At 35.6% G+C, this 22371-nt stretch overlaps 1 protein-coding gene across 1 annotated transcript; it reads right to left on the bottom strand.

Annotated features, from left to right (window-relative positions):
• Positions 1 to 4041: 4041 nt before the first annotated feature.
• Positions 4042 to 14025, bottom strand: LOC114698410 (keratin-associated protein 19-4-like). Its single transcript, XM_037210028.1, is given in 4 exon segments — positions 4042 to 4157; positions 4160 to 4286; positions 5697 to 5710; positions 13813 to 14025. Coding segments are annotated over 4 exon segments (435 nt in total). The 5' UTR covers positions 13991 to 14025.
• Positions 14026 to 22371: the final 8346 nt, after the last annotated feature.

Below are 22371 nucleotides of genomic sequence, written 5' to 3'. Positions count from 1 at the left end.
GGAAGATTTCACAGAATGGTGTATTTTGGTTGAGTTGTGCACAATGGTAAACAAACAAGCAGGATAGATCATTCTAGTGATGTGATTGTAATGAAATTGTAGAGACCAATTTTATTCTCATATAACTCATAAACATACAAAACATACAAAAAATAATAGATAGCTCCTAATGTAGTTCTGTGATGAACTCAAAAGACAGGTGTTTGGATTGCAATTGCTTCACTATGATGTGGATTAAAAAGAAGGGTCTCCTGTCATGGAGCTGAAGTGAAATAAGATAAGCAGTCGACTGAACAAGTGTAGCTAAAAAAATTGCAAATTAAATGTGAACTAGCCTCATATGAAAAACTACCCTGTTTAATTAATAACATAGATCAATGGCACATTTAATTATCAAATAAGAATGTACAAAAGAGTGGGGTGAGACCACAGAATTCAAAATTTTTCTTGCATGAGTAGTTTATTTTCCCAGTATGCTTAATGATATGGCTTAATCTAAAATACTTTACTGATTTATATTTAAAGGGCCAACATTACTGAATGTATGAGTTGAGAAACACTTCTCAATGTAATAAAATATGTATAACATGAATATATAGTTATGTTGACAGATGCTTCTTGTTGACTAGAATATGAGCATTACCTAGTGAAAGAAACAGGAAAGTATCGCTTATTGATCTTACTGAAGCTGTCTGTTAGCTCACTTCCAAACTATCTATTATTTGTATGTCTATGGCTCTCTCCTTCATAATGAAATTGTCAAGATTCATCAGCATGCATACATAATTAAATTTATGAACAGAAATCATATTTTGTTTCTAAATTAGAATGATTTATTAGAAGATGAAGAAAGAATCAAATCAGTTACAAACAAAATTAAATAATTCTAGCATTATGATGTCATTGGTGTTATAAACTGAAAATTATGTGACATACTCGATTTTTGTACACAACTCACACCATCTTGAACTCAGTTGTAGAACTGAGGGACTCCATCTTTGGAGAGTTCTCTTATTGTTTAAATGTTGAATATAAAAATAATTTAAAAGAGTCTGGAGATTTCATATCCTAGGCATGAAGGGTGGCAACATATATCTGCAGCCTCCATAGCCAGACTCAGAACCATAGTTTTTATGATGACAGCCCCTCCCTAGACTGCAAGTGTCTCTGTTTCCATAATCACTGCCACAGCTCTAGACTCTGAGGCCTCCCTAGCTGCCATCTAGGCTGAATAGTAGTTACCATACTTGTTCATGGTGTCCAGAGAGGCAAGATGGCCTGTTCAAGGCAAAATATTTAGTGTGACAATTGAAATATGGTCACATATGTTTTTATAACCTACCAAGCAATGAGATCAAATATTTCTCATTTGCTGTCAAATTTTCATGTAATTCTATGTATCATGCTTGGCAGAGTCCTAACACATGTAGGAGCCATCCAACTCACCACATTGCATGAGTTTGCACTGCTTTCTGTTCATAGTGCTTCTAGAACCCACTTTCATGGAAAGAAATTTCTTATTTCAAAATCTAAACAGAGCTGTTTATAAACAAACCAAATAACAGGGTTGTAGTACTATGCTGAAAGTACATGTCCCTTGATACCCAGGTTTCTTGGAATTACTCTGCTCTGCTTATTATTAAATGAAATAATATAATTAAATTCAATTTATCATACCACTTTAAAACCATCTTATACCTTATACCTCACATTGGGTTTCTTGTCAAATGGTAGGAAACATTTAAAAGCTCGGAAGCCATCAGCCGACCTGCTGTGTGCAGCAGTAGTTAACTTCAAGGGAAAGAGCTGAAATGTATTCATCAGGCTTTCATCTTCTTTTATTATTATTTTAATAGCATTGTTCCTCATAACTACTAACCTCTATTTTAATAATTGTTGAAAAATAAAACTTTTTTCTATAAACATGGCATAATTTTTTAAACATAAAAAAGTTCATAATAATTAGAGATCTGTTTGTAAGCAGTATTACAAGCCATTAAAATTTACCGTTTTTATAAAGACTTCTTTTCCTGTCTATTAGATATCCAAAGTATTATCATGACATACTGATTACAGTCCCCTCACCTACACTGTGGCCACTACTACCTCACATCCTCTGATCCATTCTTGCCCTTATCAGTTGCTCTGAGTGCTCAGTACTACAGATTTCTCTCTGGGTCCATCAATTTTCATTCAAGACTTTTTATTTCCATGTAAAATTCATGATATCATACAGTAATACATAGCTGCTTTCACCATAATCATTTTTATTTTCCTTCCATTTGCTTATTATATGCTTATTTACAAGATAATAGCTAACCTGGGCCTCATGAAATAATAAATATTTATTGGGATCTCAGATGTTGAGAATATTCTGTTACAAATGACTGTAAAAGTCAGCAGCCATTTACATTGAAGATGTCTTGAAAATCTCCAAAAAATAAGCAAGGTGTAAAAAGGTAGAATAGAAAAGATGAAAATGATTTTCAGCCATCCCTAAGATACCACTCATCTGTATAAATACTCAAGGTTGCTGTAAAGATTGCCTAATCTTGACTCACAGATGGACTCAAGGTTGAATATAAACATAAGTGACCTCTGTTCTATGTATTTACCCATAAAGATAATTTTCATAATTTTACCACTGCTATCTGTGAAGATATCTGCTATCTGTGAAATACCAGACTATTTTTTACATTTGAGTTAGAGGATACGTGATGGTTTTGATCATTATCATCTGTCACTGTCGGCTACATATTTGTGATATCTGGCTTCCATACTGCCTCTCACCTATAAATTCATGCTCGTGTGTGTGTGTGTGTGTGTGTGTGTGTGTGTGTGTGTGTGTGTGTGTGTGTATGCTCAGGCATACACTTGCATGCATCCAACATATAGGAATTTTTAATATGACACATTAGTATTTTTCGATGTTCTTCATTTTTATTTTTGTTCTAAATGATAAACAACATGATAATTTGAATACTTTGTCCTCATTAATTCAAGCTGAAGCCACAAACTTACAAATAAATCAAGTAGGTTTTAGGGTGTCACATTTTACTTACATAGGTTTGCCAATTATTTACTTGTTTGGAGGCTGAACCTGTTATGATATGTTATCCATAAGCTTATCTGTTTAGCCAAAAATAAGATATTCTGAATCCTTCCATTTATTCCTGCATAGATCCACAGAAGTCATAAATCAGTATCTAATAATATAATAATTCTGCATTATACTGAGCATCTACTACATTCACCAGGATTTTATACCAATCACTCTTTTTTATTATTATAGTTAGTCCCTATCAATATTATGGATAAATACTATTAATAACTAGAAAAATAATATCTGTTGTTATTACCTGTCAAAGAGTGTAATCCTCCAATAGAGTCACTGGGATGCCATTACTCCGATGAAGTCCAGTAAAACAATACACTCTGAAAACGTGGACTCAAAGAAGTTCATTCACCATAGCTGGGTGAAGAGCTCTTGGACTAAGGATTCTATTCCCTCGATTAATAAGAAAGTCTGACAACATTACTTACTACTCATTTGAATTCATTATATATATATATATATATGTATGTATATATGTATATATATATAATGAAAGAGGCTAGAATATATATATAAGAAAGAGGATAGAATTATGAATATGAAAAGTCAACTAATCCTTGTGAATTCAATGTCTTGATAGCCTATATTGGTGAATGGATCTATTTTGAAATGAAATAATTTATTTGAAAACATTCAGTAAACAAAAACATAAAACACAAGCCAGAGATAGTATTTTCATGAACAAATGATTAAATACTACATGTGTGTGCTGATTTCTAGTAGAATAATTTATTGCGAACTAAACCAGATTATTCTATACATATTTAAGTAGGGAGTGTCTATAAACATGTTCAGATGATTAGCCCTCTTAAAACCTTGAACTATTCAGTTTCTCTTGGCTTATTCCACAGTGATATTCATTCACTATTTAATTGATTGGGTTAATCTTCTCATGGTCTCAATTGTTTATTGCCCAAGCAAGCCTTTCAGTAGAAGGTGAAGAACCCATATCCTCCATAGGTAAGTGGGCTGCTGTAGCCATACCCGTAGCCTCCATAGCCAGAGCCATATCCATAGCCACCAAAGTCACAGCCATAGCCCATCTGTGGAAACTGCCATACCCACAGCCATAGCCATAGCTCAGGCCCCCAAAGCCTCCATGGCCATTGCCCAGGCCTCCATAATAGTTGTTGTAGTGACCCATAATGTCAGAGATAGAAAGTTTGGTATGCTGTTCAAGATAAGATCTTGAGGACAAATGTCCTTATGTGTGGGCCAAGCTTGTGTACTCTAAGAAGAACATGTGATATGTAATATGCATTCCGTCATTTTGCATCATTTTTCTTCAATTACAGCTACTTAAAAACTACTCATTATTACACTGTCCACTGGCAAGGGGAGTCTCTTTTAGTTCATTAAACTGTTGAATGTGCTTAGCTGCCAAATTAGTGTGGCCCTTAAAATTCCTCTCATCACATAATGAGATGGAGTTGCTGCATCTTCAAAGTCTGGATCTACCAAACCACTAATAGAACTCCTCATAGCTGGCATGTTTGAATGATCACATCTAACAATGTCTTGTTCTCAATTAAATCTGTTCATATCCAGTTTTTCTTAGATGTTTAACTTCCAAAGTAAATCAAAAGACTGTGTGCAATTTGAGGCTCTGCATTCTGTCTTACCCTATAAAATTATTTTATTCCTCAAACTCTAAAGTAAATTAACTATCTGTTTGGGGAATCAGGAAGAATGCATGTGAAAGTCAAAGGGAATCATTTCTACTGTGTTGGAACAGTAATGAACTCTACATACTAAAAGAAGGTCTGCTTTGCTTTTTCCATTGTTAGCATATTGATCGCCATAATTAATATTTGTTTTATACACCCTTCCACTTGGCTTTTACAGTTGGTGAACCAATGTTGATATTATATTGAAAGTCTACACTTGGTCTATTAGGGTTCACTCTTATTACGGTATTGTTCTATGAGCATTGACAGCGGTGTGAAAAAAATCCAAAACAGAAGTCAAATGACAGTAATAAAAAATTTGTTTCAAAAGTGGATCTAAAACTCATGGGACATATCTCCCCTTATGACACTTTTCTCTGTACATCTATGTAATGTGTCACCAAAAGGATCCAGCATCCTGTTGTCTACTTTTGACCATACTTCAGCTAACAGTTCTTAAGCTATGTATCTGATTATACCATGTGACTCTTGGTGCTTAATTGACTTTATATTTGGGACAGTTTTAATTTTCAGAAAAAAAAAATGAGCATAAACATGATATCTTCATTATCCCCCCAAGCATACACACAAAATAGTGTCCCTCTATAAACAGATTCAGTAATATTACACATTTATCACAAAGGGTGGAGCAATTGTGATAGACGCACAATTCAATAAGAGTTTGTATTCATGTTTTGCATTTCTATGGCTTTGACAACTTTATGGAGTCATGCAAACATGAATGCAAATATCATGTAAAATAGTTTCATTGAGCTAAATGGAATTTATTTTTTCATACAGTCTTCTCTCAGTACACCTCCCAATCTCCTGGAAAATATTGAGTTTTTATTGCTCTATTTATGGTTCTTTATTTTGCCAGAATATCATGTAGTCAGAATCATATAGTATCATACCTTTTCACCATGACCTGTTCATTTAACCAAATACTTTTTAGAGTCTTCCTTTCCCTACTTGATAACTCATTTCTATTTTATCTCTGGATATGATCCCCTCTCATGAATATAACACTTTGTTTATCTACTTACTCTTTAAAAGAAGTGTTTATTCTTATACAATTTTGTAAGCTGTGAAAACAACTTCAATAAATCCTTTGTTCATATTTTCATGTGCACATAAAGTTTGAGCTCATCTGAGTAAACATCAAGGGGGAAAACTGCTGAACTGTCTGGGAAAAAAATGTTTAGCTTTGCAGGAAATTGCCAAATAGTTTTCCTACCATGCTGTCCTTATCTGCAGTCCCAGCAGCAAAAGACGTCCCCCTTGCTCCATACCCAGGTCAGCATTTGTTGCTGTCAGTGGTTGGAACTTAATCCATTCTGGTATGTATGTGAATATCATTTTCAGACTATCACCTGCTCTGTATCCTCTCACTTGACAGCATGCTATGGTGAAATAAATGAAATGAAATTTTGGAAACCATCTGCCTTTATTCAATGCAATTAATTCTTTTCTCTTACTTCTTGTGTATACATTTCCACTGTAACATTTCCATGTTCCCTTTGCCTGTTCTATGCCTTTGTCTACTATGTTAGAGCAGTACTATAAATAAGTATTGAATATATTCCAGATTCTAGTCCTTACAAGTTGGCTTTGTGCCTCTTTCTGGCTTGTACAATTTGCTGAATGCATACAAATATTCAGGAACTTTTTAAAAAGTTCCAATGGTTTCTGTCTTCAAAAGAGCATAAAACCGTCAATGTATTTCATCTCCATTTGTTCTGAAGTATAATGTATGAGGTGATGAATTGCATAATAAACATTTAAGTATGACATTTGATGAATTGTTTATACTTGTCTTTCTCATGACTTCCAACTGTCCATGAATTGCACTCAACTGTGATCCAAAAGTAGCAATTAAAAAAATCCAAAAAGGTCATAAACTTCAAATTTTTCACCATTATGGATAACATTAACTATGATTCCATTCATTGTCTTCATATCTGGCATATCTCCTTGTCAAGCTGTATAAGCCACACACCAATTAGCTGCTTACCTATCACAGTCATCAGAACAATTACTATGAAATCTCACAGTGTTTATTTGCTTAATCTTTGTGTGGCTAATGCCATGTCATAATGCCAACATCATATTTATGGTTTTATTGCATGGGCAGGCACAGTACCATCTGACATCATCAAGATAAGGATGATTACAGTAATTTTTTTAAGACAGCCAGGCCTCATATGAAATTTAACAAAGAGTTCATAATTATAATTATTAATCTCTCTTCTATATAATATTAATTTAATTTTCCCATCTAAGTATATAAACAAGAAAATGTTATTTAGAGAGTTTCACATGTCATAGGGCTGAGATTGAATTAATGCCATATTGATCCTTGGGAAAATAACTCAATGTGTCTATACTAACAACAACAAGCTTAGTCTAATCTTCAAATCTTCAAATATTGTCACTATTCTTTATGGTGAACACACCCAAGAGACTGTCATTTTTCTAGGATTTAACTCCAGCTTCAGTTGATCTTGTCAATAGTTTCAGAGAACAAAGCAAAAAAAAAAAATCACACTTTCATTGGAATATTAGATTTACTTGCCAATCTGACACAATCTAAAATCCCCTGAGAAGAAAGTCTCGATCAGAAAATGTTTATACCAAATTGGCTTCTGTTCGTGTGTGTGTGTGTGTGTGTGTGTGTGTGTGTGTGTGTGTGTGATTTATTCTTTGAGCATTTCATATAGTATATTTGTATCATAGTCTTTCCAGTCCTCCAAATCTTCCTACACCTTACTCTTCTCCCTTTCTATGCAACTTCATGTTCTTTCTCTCTCTTAAAAGAAAAACAAAAAGCCATTTAAAACCATGACATCTGGTTTATGACAGTCAAATATTCATGAGCATGGGGACTACCTTGAAATATGGTTGGCATTCCCAGTGTTATTCCATTAAAGAAAACTTATTTCCCTCTCCCAGCAGCAATAATTTGTGAATAGCTTATTAACTAGAGGTTGGGCATCATGTCAACTTTCTCACCACCAAGCTGGGACTTTGTCTGAGTTGAGCTTGTACAGGTCTTAGGAATGCTGTCCCAGTCTCTGTGAGTTTATATGTGCATCTATCCTAGTATGTCTATAAAACCGTTTTCTTAAAATCACCCAACACTTCTGCCTCTTACAGTCTTTCTGCCCCCTAGTCAGCATAGATCAATAAGCCTTCAGGGGATGGGCTTGATAAAGACATCTCATTCAGGGAAGAGCATTCTAAGGTCTTCATTCTCTACACATTTCCCAGTTGTGTGACTATCCATTAATTATCATCTACTATAAGGAGAATATTCTTTACTGAGTGTTGAGTGATGCACTGAAAATGGGTACAGCAGTATGCCATAAGGAATCATTTTATTATAATGTTAATTTAGAAAAAATAATAGCTATGCTTTTTTCTCCTGGGCCCATGCCTATCTAGTCTCAGATTCTTGGCTTCACTAGCAATATCAGATATGGGTTCCATCTCATGGAGTTTGCCTTATATCTAATCAAAAGGTGATTGATTACTCATTTAAAATGTCAATATTTGCACCAGTGAGCATGTCTTTCAGGAAGGTCATTATAGTTCCTTTCAAGGTATTTGTGATGACTGAATCCATGGCTTCATTTGGTTCTATGTCTAGCTTTCCTGTTCTCTAACTTTTCCATTGTACATGTCGGGTTGTTACTGAAAGCTTCTTTTTGTGGATGTCTTGATTATATCAATTGATGTTGGAAGACACAGCTTAATATTATATATGCTAAAATTCCCTTTGGTTGGATCCTGGACTATGTTAGAGTAGAGAATGTGAGCTGAGGGTTAAGCCTATGTGTATTCATACTCTCCTTCTGGCTGTGGATGTGGCCAGCTGTCTCAAGTTCCTACCTTGACTTCCCTGCAGTGATGGAGAGCAATCTAAAACTGTGAGCTAAAATAAACTGTTTCTCCAAGTTGATTTTTGTCAGAATATTAGATCATATCAACAGAAATGAAACTTGGACAACAATCATCAAAGTTGGACTGTGTACTCACTCTGTATCCCTAACAAAGATTTACATTGAGCCCCATGGACACCTTCATTAGGCATGATTTTATTTTCTAAATGACCATTTGACTACCCTATTTTTGGAATTTCCTGATCAAATATTTTATTCCTTTTGAGCTGGCTTTGGAATATCCCATCTTGATTTACAGAAGTTATTTTAATGGAGAGATCTTGTAAGATTTTTTTCTGATGGAATTATTTCTCATCGTGATATTGTTACTTTAAGATCATGTCTAGGTAATAAATTTCTTTTAATTTTGCTACTATATTTATTTACCAATTTATTCATTCATTTTTTGACACTTTAGTAAATTATTTGATTCATCTGAGTTTTTTTTAAGAGATCTAAATGTTGTAAATATTTAGAGGATGTCAATTGTGAACAGATAGTTTTAAAAACATTAGCAACAACAACCTAATACTAATTTTAATTCTTCAGGGTAAGGTGGAGGGAAGGTTCATGGTGAGCGGGAGGAGAGGAGGGAGGGGGAACTGTGGTTGGTATGTGGAATGAAAAAAAAAAACTTTTAAATTAAAAAAAAAGTGTAATCATCCATTCATTTAAAGGAGAGGGGAGATAAAGAGAGGAAGAGAGAGAAAGAGACAGAGAGAAACAGAGACAGAGAGAGAGAAAGAGACAGAGAGAAACAGAGACAGAGAGAGAGAGGGAGAGGGAGAGGAGAGAGAGAGAGAAAGAAAGAAGAGAGAGAAGAGAGAGAGAGAGAGAGAGAGAGGGAGAGGAGAGAGAGAGAGAGAGAGAAAGAGAGAGAATTCACATACCATGACCAGTGAGTCAAATCAGAGTACAACTTGTGGATAAGTTTACTCTTTCCACTGTGTTATTTCCAAAAATCAAAATTGGGCTGCCAACCTTGGTGACAGACACACTTACGCACTGAATGTTCTCACTGGCCCCTAAAGTAATTGCTTAATATCATAATATCCAATATATTATTATTATGTTTATTTTATTCAGTTACTTTTGTCCGGATTTATAGACTTTTGCATCTCATGTGCTATTTTCACTTTTTTGTATAGTGTCTTCCAGACTTGTCTCATTTTATAATGCATTTAAGATTAAAATATACAGGTATTTATTTGATTCTCAAGTATTTCATTCTTATCAAGTCAGTTAGAAGCTATCTAAATCACAAATCAATCAAAAAGTTTTAATGATGTGACCCGCCAGATCTTTACTCCCTTGTGGGCTGATGATCCCATGATACCTTATGTCTAAAGCAGGTGAAATCTTTTCTCAAAGAAGAAATGTGTCCTACAGCTTAATTCAATCTTAAATCAATGCAATCTGACAATTGGTGAAATAAATATGATAAAATGCAATTATCCTAGGAGCAGCAAATGCTGTCTATCAATAACGATATTGATTCTGTTTAGATATGTAAAATGTTTCCTCAGACTGTAATGCCATTAACCACTTAGGAATCATATGGCTTCATGTGAAACTCTGACTTTGTCAAACACGCTAGTGCAGTTTTCTATAGAGACCTTGAATAGGGAAGTCTTCCTTTACTGGAGGAAATGAGTTGTTCAGAAAATGATTCTAAGTCTTTCACATATATTTTTATTTCAACTTGTTTATGTTTATTTATTTATTGCACTTCATTTTATTTCAAACTTATTTTCCAGAGTAAACTTTGGAGTTGGCACTCATTATAGGTAGCTTTCTCCTGTAATGAAGCCCATGATTTTATGATAGAATATTGTAATAAATAAATGTGGCCAGCTAGCTCCAAGTAAATCCTATAGAGAAACATACAGTCATAAACATCTCATACTTCATTTGACTGCACAAGAGTGCACTACACTATCATCAGACTAATGAGCAAGAGGATCAGAGTGGTTTGTCTCACTGAAATGGGGCTCTAATCTGGATTTATCTTTATCAAAGTATTTGCCCCTTTGAAGAGTCTTTCCTATCCAAAGCAGTACAAAACAAATATTTAGCAAACAGCTTCATAGTATAACTCATATTCCTATCTTACTGTTATTAATATCAGATAAAAGAAATTTAAATTTACTTTTGTAACAAACTGCATATATTTTTCTCTGGGGAAGGGTTATATTTGATTCCCCATTTACATCAGCAAATGCATAACTGGAGGTGACTGAAATTCCAGAAATACCCATTTTGGCTGGTTGATGGGTAACTAAAGTTCCTCATTACAAGAAATTGGACCAAATTTCATAAGGCTGCAGGCCAGCAATAGCAGCCATGTGGACTAGTTGATACCACTGACACTAACTTTTAGTTTTCCATGATAGTATCCTTAGTATTTCTGGATGCTGATCATTTGTAAGAATACCACCAATTTACACATTTTCAGATGAGGAAGAAAACATGATATGGATTTGCCAAATATTGTTTTTTTGAATAGATATTCAAAGTTATTTTGTTTTAACATTACCTTCTTTACCATTGAAACAATAAAAAAGATATATCTTCAGCTAAACAAAATGTGTTTACTGCTCCTGTGTGTCTGAAGCTGTATATGGGAGTAGATAGAACTTTAATGTGTTGATTTTTAAATAATGTTTTTATTTATTCTTTGAAAATTTCATACACTATATTTTAATCATATTTACATGCCTCCCCCAATATTTCCCACACCCTCTCCCCCTAACCACCCAACTTTATAATCTCTTTATTCTCTTAAAAAATCATATATATGTGTGTGTGCGCGCATGTGTGTACATGTGTGTGTACATGTGTGTATGTGAGAGTGTGTGTGTGTGTGTGTATAGTCATGCTACTGGCATTGCTATTGCCCATCATACCTTGATCACAAGACCCTATTGCTGAAGATACCACACACATTGGTTATAGAACATGGAGAGAGAAAATTGGTTCTGACAGTGAAGTTTCCTTCCTTCTGGCTACATCTCACAGTACTGCATGGTTCTATGTCTTTAATATTCATACCCAATATGGGATGGAGAAAGAGTCTTTAATATTCTTACCAAATTATGAATTCTGTGAACTATAATAATGGCTTGTATGGCAAGTTATGCTTATGGGCACAATAATGGCACAAATGTTACAGAGGTAACCAACCACTTCATGATAGAATTAAAACCCATTCCACACCAGGAAACAGATACTTAATACTATAAATTTGTAACTAAGAACTCATGGTTAGGAAGCTTACAGGTCCCAGGGATGAACCTAGTACTACTTTCTGGTAAATGGACTCATCAAACATCTCTTTAAACTTGTGTTTCTCTACCATAAATAGATTAGTATAGCTCTTCTATCTCATCAGAGGATTTTCTTTATTCAATGGTCAATTTCTGCATTGTGATCAACCAGTCAAGGTACAGAATAAGTATCAGTGGAGTGGCTCAGCCAGAAACAGGATATTACAAACCTCGCTCCAAGTTTCAAGGGACCTAAGCAAAGAGTGGTTGGAAAGATTGTAGGTGCCAAAGTTCAGAGAGACTTGGAGAGAAACTTTGTTTTTGGACATGACAAGACCCTCTCATTCATGAGCTGCCAATAGCTTTGTTGCCTCCACAAGATCAAGCTAGTCACCATTCCACCAAGATATGTGAGACCATGAATAGGGAAGGAGATCATGAGTCCCATGTCTAACTGAGAAGCTATAGATAGATTATGGTTTCTAAGAAAGAGGGATTTATTGTTCTTTAAGGGTTTGGTTCCTGGTAAGACAATCTTTCTGCATTGGCCCCATACCCAAAGTAGATAGACAACACAAATTTTAATCTCTGGGATTTTTTTAAATTGAGGATTATGGAGTTGGATGGTTCTGGAAGGATTTAGTACAACTAGTTGGAATGAGTATGATCAAAATACATTGTAAGAATCTATCAAAAAAGTAATACAAATATGTTGTTCAAAACATTCCTTTGAATTCAGTGCCATGGTTTACTAGTAGGTTTATAATTATAACTATCTCAATATATAGAGTATAGTGTATATAGTTTGTAGTGCAGTATTTAATTCACAGGCAGCTGAGTAAAACTACAAAATGCTACTATGATATTTGTACTTCATCATTTCCTGTGTTTGTATCTGGGGAATTTGTTCATTAACACATATGCAGAGGTCAGAAGAAGACTTTAAGAACCAATACTTTATCACTCTCTGCCTTATTCTCTTGGAACAGGGTTTCTCACAGAACCAGAAGCTTACATTTCCTTGTTATGCTTGGTTTGGTTTGGCTAGACGGGTTGACCAGCAAGCTCTAGACCAGTGGTTCTCAACCTTTCTGATGCTTCAGTCATTTAATATAGTTCCTTGTGTTCAGGTGACCCCCAACCATAAAGTTACTTTCATTGCCACATAACTGTAATTTTACTACTGTTATGAATCATGATGTAAATATCTGTGTTTTCTGATGGTCTTAGGTGGCCCCTGTGAGTCATTCAACCCTCCAAAGGAGTCAGGACTCACAGGATGAGAACCACGGCTCCAGAGCCTCTCTTCAGACCAACTCCATCACTGTGACGATAGGTATGTGGCCCTGCTCCTGGCTTTTATGTAGGTCCTAGTAATTTAAACTGAGGTCTCAATAGTTGTGCAATGGACTCTTTCACCCACCTCAATTACTGAGACATCTGCTCAGCCTCTCATTTCATATTTTATAATTCTTTCCTATGTAAGCTGATGTTAGTGTAAACACTAAACGGAGTTAGTCAAGTATATTACAAGTATGTAACAAAATGCGTTAAAATAAGAGTCTCATACACAATTATAAGTTAGGATAATTTATTACAAAGGATCAAAATATGTCTACATTTAAGAAATGACAGGAGAGAAATAAGGGAGCATAATATGTAAAATTATAAGATGGTGTGCATTCTTAAAGTCTTAGATCTTCAATTGTTTTCCTCTTGATTTAGTTCACAATGTATTTGCTTAATTTAGTTCTTAAATGAGGTTGGGGTAATGTTCTTATATTTGAAATTTTGGTTCCTCAGGAAAGCATTTCAGTAGAAGCGGGAGAATCCAAATCCTCCATAGTAAAGTGGGCGGCGGTAGCCATAACCGTAGCCTCCATAACCAGAGCCATATCCATAGCCTCCGAAGCCACATCCGCAGCCATAGCCATAACCTAGGTTCCCAAAACCTCGGTAGCCATAGCCCAGGCCTCCATAGTAACTGCCGTAGTAGCTCATGGTGTCAAGAGTGGTAGTTTTGGTTTGTTGTTCAAGGATGGATCTTGAGTATGAGCATTATCCCGGGCAGAAGAGGTTTTTATACTCTAGCAGGAGCAGGTGACAAGTCATGCGCATACCCTTCCTTTGTGTCACTGTAGATGTTACTTGTAATGTAGCAACTCATTGCTCTGCCGTCATCTCCTGACACGCAGAGGCCCGTGTGCTCATTAAAATACTTGACATTGCTTAATGCTCTATTTAGAATGTCCTTGAACTTTTTGTTTTGCTTTCATGAGAAGAAACGGTTGACTAGCCAAAATACACACACACACCACCAAATATTGAATAAAATGACTTATTACCAAGAGTATCATATCATCTCCATGTAGTGGGAATATTTGGATACATAATTAGGTATTTCTGCTCTGTTACCTCTCAAATTGATAACTTCATCTCCGACTATACCCATGGCTATTTGTTCAACACACAGTTGTCAAATCCATACTCATCACAAAGCAAACCTGTCTACCAAGAACACTTTCTCAAATGCCTGGATCTGTGCGATATGGACACACTCTCATTCACAGAAATGCCATCCCCGATCTGTACTTTAGACCTAGAAGCACAAAAGAAAAATGCTTCAAAATTGGCATTTTAAGTAAGTAATCTTTGTAATAGTTGTGTTTCACAACAGCTTCGGGTCTTTTGACTGTAAAATATAAAACAAGCAATTGCAGAAATTGAGAGTTTGAGATTTTTCCCCTCAACAAGCTTATCACAGTCAGCCTGGATTTTACTTCAAATCGCAGAACTCCTATCTAAAACTGTTCAAAGTCCTACTCAAGTTGTCGAGTTGTACCTGCTCGCATATTTCCCCCACTCAGCTGATTTCTTCCTCGATATTTTCATCTTTGCACATGTGACTTCCCTTTAATTACTCCTTTAGCCTTCTTTCTTCTTCCTTACCTCCCAATGCACAACAGGAATGTGCAGGTGGAAAGCTCATGGTACCATGCTGTTTCCTCTTTGGCTTCTTTTCACTTACATCAGCCGGTGCTTTTGTTTTCCTATCCCCTCTTCAGTTTGCCCTGAATTGTCTCCCTCATCTCTGTAGTTCATGGTCTGCCCACGTATTCACAGGCAGCTTTGACCTACTCCCTAACTTTAGTGTTAATAGTTTAGCAACACACCATTTACAAAATTATGTACCAGATCCTAGGCTTTCCATAAACATATTAAATTTAGGTTCCTTCAAGATTTAAAAAATGAAGACATAGTGGTGAAATGACCCAGAATTGATAAGTATATGTGAAAAACTGTGATGTGTCTCCATGAGATGCTCAGCTAACAACACAGTTAGGCAATCAGGCCTGAGAATGCCCATCTCTGTCATTAATCTCAGGTGGATCCTCTATTTTCACTTGGTTTTGAAAAACATGATCTGTTTTTATGACTTTCTGCATGCTTCTTTGGTGCTGTTACTTTATTTTGATTTTTTTCCCTTTTTCAGACTGTGTTATATCAAAATAAATTTCCTGTAATGAATAGCTCGGTTCTCATGAACTAAGGATTGAAACTGGAATAAGAGATTCCATTGAGCTTTATCAATTGACTAGTTATTTACACACTTTCAATCACTGAAAAATATTAATGACCCCACCATAGACCAAATAGTAAATACATTAGCCTTGGTTTTCAAAATTCTCTTTGAAAGTTCATTATTTTATTTTAGCGTGTGTGTGTGTGTGTGTGTGTGTGTGTGTGTGTGTGTGTGTGTGACCGTCCATGGGCACTGAGGCCAGAAATTGCCATCAAGGGTTCTTTTCAATCACTTCCATCTTATTTTGAGAGAGGGTCTCTCATAGAACTCAATGATTGGCTAGGGCATCTGGCCGGTGAGTCCCAAGAATACTACCGTATTTCCCTGCCACTAGCACTAAGGTTGTAGATGTGGTCCACCATACCATGCTTTTAATGTTAGTGCAGGGGATCCAATTTCAGGTCCTCATATTTGCATAGTAAGCATTCTCCAACTGGTCATCTCCCCAGGCCCACAAATATTCTCTTAATGCTGAATGAGACAAAAATCTAGTCTTCTTTAATGATTTTTTTTGTTGAAATATACTTATTGCATGCAATAATTTGTAAATTTATCAAAAGTGGTTGATTAAAACTGAAACAACACAGAAATCTCAAAACAATAAATCACTTAAAATTAAATTTGGATCAAAAAAAAAACTTTTATAAAGGAAAATCACAGGTTAGCATTGCTTTCATGATAAACTTTATCAACTATGTAATTTGGAGAAAGTACATTAATTATTCACAAAATGTTTCAATTAAAAATAGCAATTTATAAATTAACTATGCAAGATAAAATTGAAGTCTAAAATACAAATTTATCACTGAATATGGTATCAGATAATACAACTTCAGATAAATATAATAAAGGATTTGTGAGAGTTGTGGTTTGATAATGGTGCATTTTTTCAAGAAGGCCATTAAAATGGGAACATATCATTCCATGAACTGTTGAAAAAAATGTCAAACTCTGTGACTAAATAAGTGGATGATATTCTGTATATCCTACATTAAGACAAATAGTTAAAAGAGAATAAGTACTTTCTAATAAGATTACTAGACTTTGGTTCAGTGTTACAATATGATGCTTCATTGAGCTGCTTGATATACATTTCCTTAACATGATTTAGAATGATATTGGTATTAACTAGAGGTAACGTGGCCAAATAAATTATTTTCATGACTATTAATAACTAGAAATCAGGGGTTATCAAATTCAAAAATCATTGCTGTAAAGTAGAGCTCACATCAATATAATTTTTATTAAGACTTTAGCAAGGCTTATGTCATATTAAATGCCTTGTCACCACCTTCAGTGATGATTGATAGGTTTCTGGAGACTGGAAGTCAGTAAATGAGCCACTGAGAAAGACTGGCTGTAGCTCTCTGTCTCTTGAACTTTAGCTATAATATTTATTTTTCATTGACTTAATAAGAATAAATTGTATCCTCAGAAGAAAAACAATTGCCTTCATCACAAATGCTATAAGAAGGATGAACAATAAGATATATGACTAAAGTTAGGACCACATTGCAATGCCACATTAAACACATTTAATGGAAAATGATTATAGAGATATTTCCCAATGTAAAATATACTGCAGAAATTTCAGATGAAAAATTACTATCTTGAAAGGAGAAATAACTGTTGTGGTAAAATATTCAATATTTATGGAATAACTCTAAATTACTATTGAACAGCTGTATGTATACTGACAGCTCCTAAATCTTATGCCAACAAGCTTGTAAAGTGTGTAATTCATCTTCTCAGCTCACTGTAAGTGGGAGATGGATTAGATACAACAAAACCTCAGAGACCCTGGATTTTTCTGATGGATCATTCTCTCAACAATCTTAGATCCTAACTCTGTAACAGAGACCAAAGGTCCAGTACCTTCCAGTAAAAAAAAAAAAAAAAAATTGAAATAACAGTTTCTAAAGTACCAACACAGTGTGTAGTGGGTAGACATTCCAGCTTGGATCTGGAAGTTCCAACCCCCATTGAGACTCTGGCAACTGTCACGCCTAAGACGTGGGGCAAGTGGAGGTGCCTGGAGACCAGAGAGCTGGATGGGCCAGCGCTCTCTCTGTGCGCTCTCTCTGTGCCGGGACACTGAACGTTGGAGGTGGACTGAACAGAGCTCCAGAGAACACTGCTGGACTGCGATACACCTTTCCCAGACCCTGCGACCTATCAGTTAATTTGTGAGTTATGCCATTAAATAAATATCCTTTTAACTACGTGGAGTGGCCAAAATAACTTCACCAATACCAGTGTCCCATCTGGTCTGAAGATGCTGTCCCATTACAGACACAGTCATACCATGAGCCACCTAGTTCCCAAAGTCACATCCTAGGTAACCAAGTTTGATGCCAGAATAGCTGACTGTACAGAAATGAGGTTTGAAACTGAAAGATATTTTAGCATCTTCAGTGATAATGTGACCAGCCTTTGACACCTCCATAGAATATTTATATATAATAATATTCTTGAAAATAACAGTAATTTATTTTAGTAATATATGATGATTTGTTCTCAAGACTACCAAAAAGTCATAAACATTGATCACTTGTTTTTTGTGGTTGTGCTTCTATTTACAACATGCTGATTTTGAGTACAACTTTGGTATGTCTGTCCTTCAGAGTTTCCACGCACTATACTTGTTTTAATACTATTCCATGTTTATTTCCTTGTAGAATACCTCCTACATATTTCTAAATCAATGGTTCTTAACCATCCTAATGCTGCAACACTTTATCACAGTTCCTCATGTTGTGGTGACCCCCAATAACAAAATTACTTCATTGCTACTTTATAACTGTAATTTTGCTACTGGTATGAATTGTAATGTAAATATCCAATATGCAGGATATCGGATATGTGACCCCAAGGGGGTCTCACCCCACAGGTTGAGAACTGTTGTTCTGATTGCTGATGACAGGACTGTCAACACAGAAATTACCATGAGCTTATACACTGGATTTTAAAATGAGATTTTGTTCTCACTGAATGAGTGGTATTCAAGGGGGAAAAAAAAAACAAACTTCATTTACCTTATAAAACCCATTTCACACCTATTTGTCTTTAGCTTTCTTCTATTATTTATTAAGTTATTATTTATATGTTATTATTTATTAATATTTCTTTTGGTGGGACACTAAGGACAATTTAGCCTCCATTAAATTATATATATATATATATAATTAGATTATATATTAAAATACATAATGTATATATACAATTGTGTGTGATTATGTATACATAAGTACTACATAATCATATTTACTAGATTCTGCACTGAGATTATTTTTTTATCTGTTAGGAATCTACCACAGAACAAGTGTTCAGGAAGATCCCTGTCAAATGAATGAACCCACCTTCATTCAATTCTATTACATGCACATATCTTCAGCACCATAGAAGTGTCTTTGCTACTTGAAGACAGTAAGAATCAACTTTCACTAAAAGTTCATAAGCTCCCTAGAAAAGCAGTCTTCACCCAAACTCAAGAGATGCCCTTTCCTTTCCTGTTCCTTACACATCATAGTGGGGAGTCAAATTTCCATTAAAAGTTTTCTTAAACCTTCTAATATACCAAACAGAATTCTCTTAATAGAGCACTTTTCTCATTTGCTATATTTCACACCAAAGATAGGGAAAAAGTTATCTGAAGTCTAGAATATTTTTGGAAGAGGGGATGGATGTCACTGTCACTTCTATTCAAAGACACATGAACAATTAGGCAATGTTTGTGGGGATCTCAAGTACTGTAAAATCAGCTAACATAATAAAAACTCAGAGAGCAGTGAAGTCAAAGCAATATTAAATAAGCCAAGTTTAGCTATTTCTCAGGATATTTTTCCCTAGTCACCTGAAACTGCCAATAGCAAGGGCGTTGTCCTGGGGAAATTTTCACGTTGAGACACTAGGTCTATCTATCTTATTAAACACATTGTTCATTTTAATCAGTGGATGGAGGTTGAATATATGTTGTCATTAAAATCTTCATTTAAAATAATCATTGAGTAAACATAAGCAATGTTTACATATTAGTAATTTGATGGATAAATCTTAATTTCACCTTTAGAATCCAGAATTTCTGTGTGCTCTGATGCTTCTAAGGGCATTGAAAGCAGGATTATGAGAACTTTTTACAGAATGAAACACTGCATTGAAAACCCATTTGGAGTCAGATCTAAGGGTAATATTTTTTGTTTCCAGGAACCAGAAATACATGAATTATCTCATATAAATCATTTCCAAATTTGTCACACTCCACAGGTTGAAAGCTTGAGCCAAAGCCCTAATTTGTCTGGGCCGGTTCTGGAAACAAAGTTGGAACCTGAAGGAGTCCACTGTGGGCTCAGCTCAGGATCCTGAAGCCTCTTGCAATCAGGGTTTGCAAATTTGGGCAAAGATTGTCCAACTTTCCCTCTACATTGTCATACTTCAGGTTTATTCAAATCTGAGGCTTTTTTTTTTAATATGGTAGAGCAGAAAAATCCACTTAAACTATTCTTCTCTTAATTAGATGAGATCCAATTAAGGAGGCTTACATTTTTAATTTGATTTGCCTGCTGAGCTTGCTTTCTGTGAAGCCTACTCTGCCCATAATGAGAAGCGTTGATGCACTCTGTAAATTCAGATGTGAGCTTCCCAGTCAACCCTGCACCAGGCTTCACAGCATGAGCATTACTTCATTGCATCATCCCAGGTGTGTCCTTCAGTTCGGTCCTTTCCTTCTTCTTTATCTTCCACAGAATCAAATGACTCTCTTCCCATTAATGTCCTATGTATTCATATTTGAGTCCTAGAAGGACAATGTGGGCAAGCAGGGGTACCTAGATACTATAATAATGGTGGAAAATTCCTACAAGCTAGGGATTTCAACCACTATAGCATTCTAACATGATATATCCTCCTTCTGTCTCTGTTACATTGGGAGGCTGGTGAGCAACTTCCCTGCACTTCCAGTCCTGTAAAAATACAGCCACATGATCATGTACAACATTAAAGACCTGATAATGAGAAAATGACTACCTCCAAGATTTATTGATTTACGGTTCTATAATTTTTGTCCTCATTTTTGAATGTGTTCCAACCGCGTGGCATGTGATAGCAGCAGCAGCAACATCACACAGCTTATGCTTCTGCCTCTTTGGTTGCATCATTCTTTCACTTGAGTGATTGTTTTAACCTTATGCTATTTCATTGACTGTGACCTCTAAGCATATGGAATCACTGCCTGTATCATCAGTATGACCATTCTATGGCCATGAAACAAACAAACAAAAACTCACTAGGGACTACAGAGTTGGAAAATCTCTGTGTTCCAGTTCTACAGAGTTGGAAATTATAGTGAAATTGGAAGTGAATGTGTCCATCATTCATTTCCAATTTCACTATAATGACAATATTGAATACCAATAACAAAGTGGAAGAAAGGATTAAAGAATTTGCTTCACTGAGAGACAATGAAATTAACAGTTTGGTAAAGACTCTACCAGGTACAGAGAAATTTCTAGTGACCTGGATTGAAGGTCATGTGCAGTAACATATCTCTCTCTGTCCCATAATAACCATGGCCAAGCAAAAATTGGTTAAAATACAATTTTTAATATTTAATATGTTTCAATGAAAAATTACATAACTTTTCCTCTCCCTTTCCTCCCTCCAGCACCTCCCAAGCTACCCTCACTTGAAGCCTTCCCTTGCCCCCCTACTCTCAATTAAATAGCTTCTTTTTATTATTGTTACATATATATCATGTCTATACAATTATATAAATACAACCTGCTTAGTCTGATTTTTCTTGTGTACATATGATTTAAAGGTTGGACATTCTGCATTAGAAAACACATAAGTTGGTTCATCCAGAGAGGACGTTAGTTCTCCTTCCCCCAACAGTCATTAATTGCTATAGTTCTTTGTGTAGTGATGGAACTCCAAGACCATTTCTCCCTTCCATGTAAACATGTACATTGATATTGCTGTTCTTGTCTAGTTCATGCAGCCATTTCCGAGAAACACAGACTCACAGCAGACTTTCTGGCATTTCAGCTCTTCTAATATTTCTTCCTCTTCTTCTCTGTTGTTCCTTGACCCCAAATGCAGTCGTTGTGATGAAGACGTATCTATTGGAGTTCTGGACTCCCCATGCTCTGCTGATCTCTGCATTGTGTCCAATTATTGTTTTCTCTGATGGTTGTCACTTACTGTAAAGAGAAGCTTCTTTGATACATGGTGATAGCTACACTTACCTGTGAGTTAAAAATAAGATTTAGAAATTTACTAGGGAACTGTTTGTCTATCAAAGTAACAGATTCTTTTCTAAGGTCCAGTTCTCACTAGCCCCAGAAGATTGGCTGGCTTTCCTGTATCGGGAACGATTCCCCTCTGTGTCTTATATATATGATGACTTCCACTATAATGGCCCACTCCTGACAGGCACCCAAGGGTTATATGATTAGTCTATGTTGGTTTACCCCAAATCTAAATAGTGTATGCCTATTGATATGCTGCATTTTTGGTGCAAGCAAGGACTTGCATCAGGTTCTAAGTATCCCTGTCTGAGGAGGTCCATTTGGCAGGCTGTCCCTATCTCTGAAGAAAATGTGATGAAATTTGAGGAGGATTGCAACATCTGAGACTACATCAAGTACCTGCTTGGAAACGAGATGATGTCACCAACAGTGTTTAAGTGACACCTGGAAGAAAGCATTCAAGAAATTTGTGCATACTTTCAAAGGACTTGCCAAGTGCAAGGAGGCTGGAAAATTAAGAGGTCTGTGACAGAGGTGGCAAGCATTTAACCTGG

Source organism: Peromyscus leucopus, chromosome 12 (assembly GCF_004664715.2).
Source record: "Peromyscus leucopus breed LL Stock chromosome 12, UCI_PerLeu_2.1, whole genome shotgun sequence".
Classification (NCBI taxonomy): Eukaryota; Metazoa; Chordata; class Mammalia; order Rodentia; family Cricetidae; genus Peromyscus; species Peromyscus leucopus.
Note: the sequence above shows the minus strand (reverse complement) of the source record. Positions and strands in the feature narration are given on the sequence as shown.